At 41.6% G+C, this 4,150-nt stretch overlaps 1 protein-coding gene across 1 annotated transcript in view; it reads right to left on the minus strand.

Moving 5' to 3' along the window:
• LOC140920389 (uncharacterized) overlaps positions 1-2,726 on the minus strand; it is a 3,402-nt gene extending 676 nt beyond the window's left edge. The window contains exons 1-2 of the mRNA XM_073368659.1: positions 415-2,726; positions 82-155 (exon numbers count right to left, since the gene is read on the minus strand). Of these exons, the coding sequence (XP_073224760.1) occupies positions 82-155; positions 415-2,726 (2,386 nt within the window). The remainder of the gene's footprint in view (positions 1-81; positions 156-414) is intronic.
• Positions 2,727-4,150: the final 1,424 nt, after the last annotated feature.

The raw sequence follows: 4,150 nt of genomic DNA on the forward strand, positions 1-4,150 counted from the left end.
TGATCTCGAATCGGTATAATGTCCTCATTCTCCTCAACCTTCTCCAATCGAGATAGGTGGTCAGCCACAGTGTTCTCTGACCCCTTTTTATCCCGGATCTCAATGTCAAATTCTTGTAGTAATAGGATCCATCTAAGCAACCGTGGTTTTGATTCCTGCTTAGTAAACAAATACCTCAAGGCAGCATGATCAGTGTAAACAATAACTTTCGATCCTAATAAATAAGACCGAAATTTATCAAAAGCATAGACTACAGCTAATAATTCTTTTTCAGTTGTAGCATAATTGTGTTGTGCCTGATTTAAAACATGACTAGCATAGTAGATCACATGCAACATCTTGTCTTTTCTTTGTCCCAGAACTGCCCCAATAGCACTGTCACTTGCATCACACATGATTTCAAAAGGTAGTGACCAGTCAGGTGCAGTGATGATGGGGGCAGTTATCAGCTGGTTTTTCAAATTGTTAAAAGCATGCAAACAATCTTCATTGAATTTGTAAGGTGTGTCTTTCGCAAGTAAGTTTGTAAGTGGTTTTGCAATTTTTGAAAAGTCTTTTATAAACCTTCTATGAAATCCAGCATGGCCTAAAAAGCTTCTAATGCCTTTCTCGTTGGTAGGGGGAAGTTTTTCAATCACTTCAACTTTGGCCTTGTCTACCTCGATCCCATTGTGGGAGATTCGGTGGCCTAAAACAATTCCCTCCCTTACCATAAAATGACATTTCTCCCAATTTAGGACCAAGTTAGATTTTTCACACCTTTCTAATACAAGAGATGGATTAATCAAACAGTTATCAAAGGATGAGCCAAATACAGAAAAGTCATCCATGAATACCTCAATATGTTTCTCAATCATATCAGAAAATTTGGACATCATGCACCTTTGAAATGTGGCTGGCGCATTACACAATCCAAATGGCATTCTTCGATAAGCAAATACCCCATACGGACATGTAAATGCAGTTTTCTCTTGATCCCCGGGTGCTACAGCTATCTGATTGTACCCTGAATAGCCGTCTAGGAAGCAGTAATACTCATGTCCGGCTAACCGCTCAAGCATCTGATCAATGAAAGGGAGCGGGAAATGATCCTTCCTCGTGGCACTGTTCAATCTCCTGTAATCAATACACACTCTCCAGCCTGTAACCGTCCGAGTAGGAATTAACTCGTTCTTTTCATTTGTGATGACGGTCGTTCCGCCCTTTTTTGGTACCACTTGGACGGGACTCACCCAAGAGCTATCTGAAATTGGGTATATGAGTCCGGCTTCTAGTAGCTTTACCACCTCTTTCCTGATTACTTCTTTCATTACCGGATTCAATCTCCTTTGGGGTTGTACTACCGATTTGTGATTGTCTTCCATGAGGATTTTATGCATACAAAAAGTCGGACTTATTCCCTTCAAGTCATCAATGGACCAACCGATAGCACCCTTGTGCTTCCGCAGAATTCTCAACAACTTATCTTCTTGTAACTCGCTTAAGCTTGCACTGATTATGGCTGGATTTTTTTCTTCTTCACCCAGGAATACATATTTCAAATGAAGAGGCAGCTGCTTGAGTTCAATCAGTGGTGTCTTTTTCTCAGCAGATTTGTCTTCATTCCCTTTCAAGTCCTCCCACCTAGTAGGAAAACAGGGGGAGTAGGATGGCGATGCTTCTAACATGGCCCACACCTCCTTCATCTTTGGGTCTTCACTTTCTTGAACGACATCTTGGGGTAGACATAAAACTCTTTCTAATGGCAGGCTGGGTGTGTGATGCTTTATTTCTTCATTGACTATCTCATCTAAAATCTCGATTCGATTGCACCCTTCTCTTTCTTTTGAGTGTTCCATGGCTTTTAGAATGTTAAAAGTGACGGTTTCTTCATTTACCTTCAAGGTTAAGGTGCCATCTGCTACATCAATCATAGCTCTCCCTGTTGCCAAGAACGGCCTCCCCAAAATCAAAGGAATGTCGTTGTCTTCCTCCATATCTAGTACCACAAAATCTACTGGAAAAATGAACTTGTCCACTTTAACCAACACATCTTCCACCACTCCATAGGGATGTTTCATCGAGCGGTCCGCAAACTGTAACATCAGCTGTGTGTCCTTGACTTTTCCAATGCCCAATTTTTTGTATATTGAAAGGGGCATAAGACTTACACTAGCCCCAAGATCGCACAAAGCCTTCCCAAAAGTTCTATTTCCAATAGCGCACGGGATTGAGAAGCTTCCAGGGTCCTTGAGCTTCGGCGGTAGTTTTCTCTGTAGTATAGCACTACATTCTTCGGTTAGCATCACTGTTTCACCGCCGATTTTTCTTTTTTTCGACAGAATATCCTTCATGAACTTAGCATATGTCGGCATCTGCTCCAGTGCTTCTGCAAAAGGGATGTTAATATGTAATTTTTTAAAAACATCAAGAAACTTACCAAATTGCTTTTCAGTTTCTTCCCTCCTTAATCTTTGAGGGAATGGAAGTCGAATTTCTGGTTTTGGCAGTGGTTCCCCTTTTTGTACCACGGGTTCTTCCTCCTTTTCAATAGCGATGCGCTCTTCAACCGATATTGGTGTGACCATTTCCTCCCGGTGAGTTGGAGTCAAGGTACTTCTACTCTGTTCGGCTTCAGGTGGTACTTGTTCTCTCACCTTGCCACTCCTCGTGGTCACTGCATTAACATTGTTTCTTGGGTTCAGCACTGTGTCACTAGGCAGATTTCCAGACGTTCTTTGTGCCATTTGTTGAGCAAGTTGACCCATTTGAGTCTCAAGATTTTTTATTGATGCAGAGTGATTTTTCTGGACGGCTCTTGACTCCTCAATGAACGAACTTGTGCTTGTAACTAGTTTTTCTATAGCGCTCTCCCAAGCAGCCTTTCTGGGTGGGAATTGGTTTGGTTGAGCTTCTTGTTGACCCTGAGATCTACCTTGTTGATCTCTCCAAGAAAAATTCGGATGATTTCTCCAACCAGAATTGTACGTATTAGAGTTGGGGTTATTCTGCCTGTTGTTATTACTCACAAAATTCACCCGTTCTAGTTCTTCTACCTCATTATCATCCAGTGCTTCACAGACTCCAGTTTTATGTGCTCCTCCACAAAGGATACAACTAGTCTGCTTTAGTAATTTGACGGGGGCCACTTGTGGTTGTATATTTAGAGCTGCCATTCCCTTCTTTATCTCAGTGGCGATAACCTCTTCCATCTTCGATAGTAGCCTGCCTGGAGCTAACCCATCCATAACATTCAATTCCATTACACCACTTGTTGAACCACCACTTCTGTCATACAACATCATCTGTTCATTTGATGCCATGATCTCAATAATCTTTCGTGCTTCTGCTGCGGTTTTGTAATTCAAAGAACCACCAGCTGTGGCATCCAACATAATTCTAGTGCTCAGCCTCAAGCCATTACATAATATTTGCATTTGGGCAGTGTCGTCATAAGCATGATTAGGACATCCGGCTAGTAAGTTTCTGAATCTCCTGTAAGTGTCACGAAGAGATTCCCCCTCTTTCTGTTTGTAACCGGTAATTTCTTGCCTCTTTCTCACGAACATGGCTGGGGGGAAATATTGTTCCAAGAACTTATCCTCAAGATCATCCCATGTGGTGATGCTGTCGGCGGGGAATGAAAGAAACCACTCCTTAGCATCATCTATCAAAGAGAATGGAAATAGCTTCAATTTCTTGGTTTCCTCAGATAAACCATCCACCTTCACTGTTTCACATAACTCAAAGAAATTTGTGAGGTGTCTATTAGCGTCTTCGTTATGTCTACCGGCAAAATGAATTTCCCTCAACTCTCGGTATAGAGCAGGACTTATTTCAAACTTATTGACTGTAACCGGTTGGTGATGAATGGGTAATCGAGCACGATTTCTAATTCGATTCCCATATTCTCCGAGAGTACGTTCTGGTGGTGGTGGGTCGACCATTTCAGTAAATATGACACAATCACCCAAAACCGCTTCTTCCACAACTAAATGTCTTTCCCTTTGTCTCCTTTCTCGAGCTGCCTTCCTATGTGCTTTCGCTGTTTTTTCAATTTCTGGATCAAAGATAAGTTCAGCTGAGGACTGGCCTTGCATACAAGGTTAGACAGATTGTGAGTAATGAAGAGTTTAAAATAAAGAAAAATAAATAATTAAGTAAAAACAAG

Source organism: Cicer arietinum, chromosome 5 (assembly GCF_000331145.2).
Source record: "Cicer arietinum cultivar CDC Frontier isolate Library 1 chromosome 5, Cicar.CDCFrontier_v2.0, whole genome shotgun sequence".
In the NCBI taxonomy this organism is placed as follows: Eukaryota; Viridiplantae; Streptophyta; class Magnoliopsida; order Fabales; family Fabaceae; genus Cicer; species Cicer arietinum.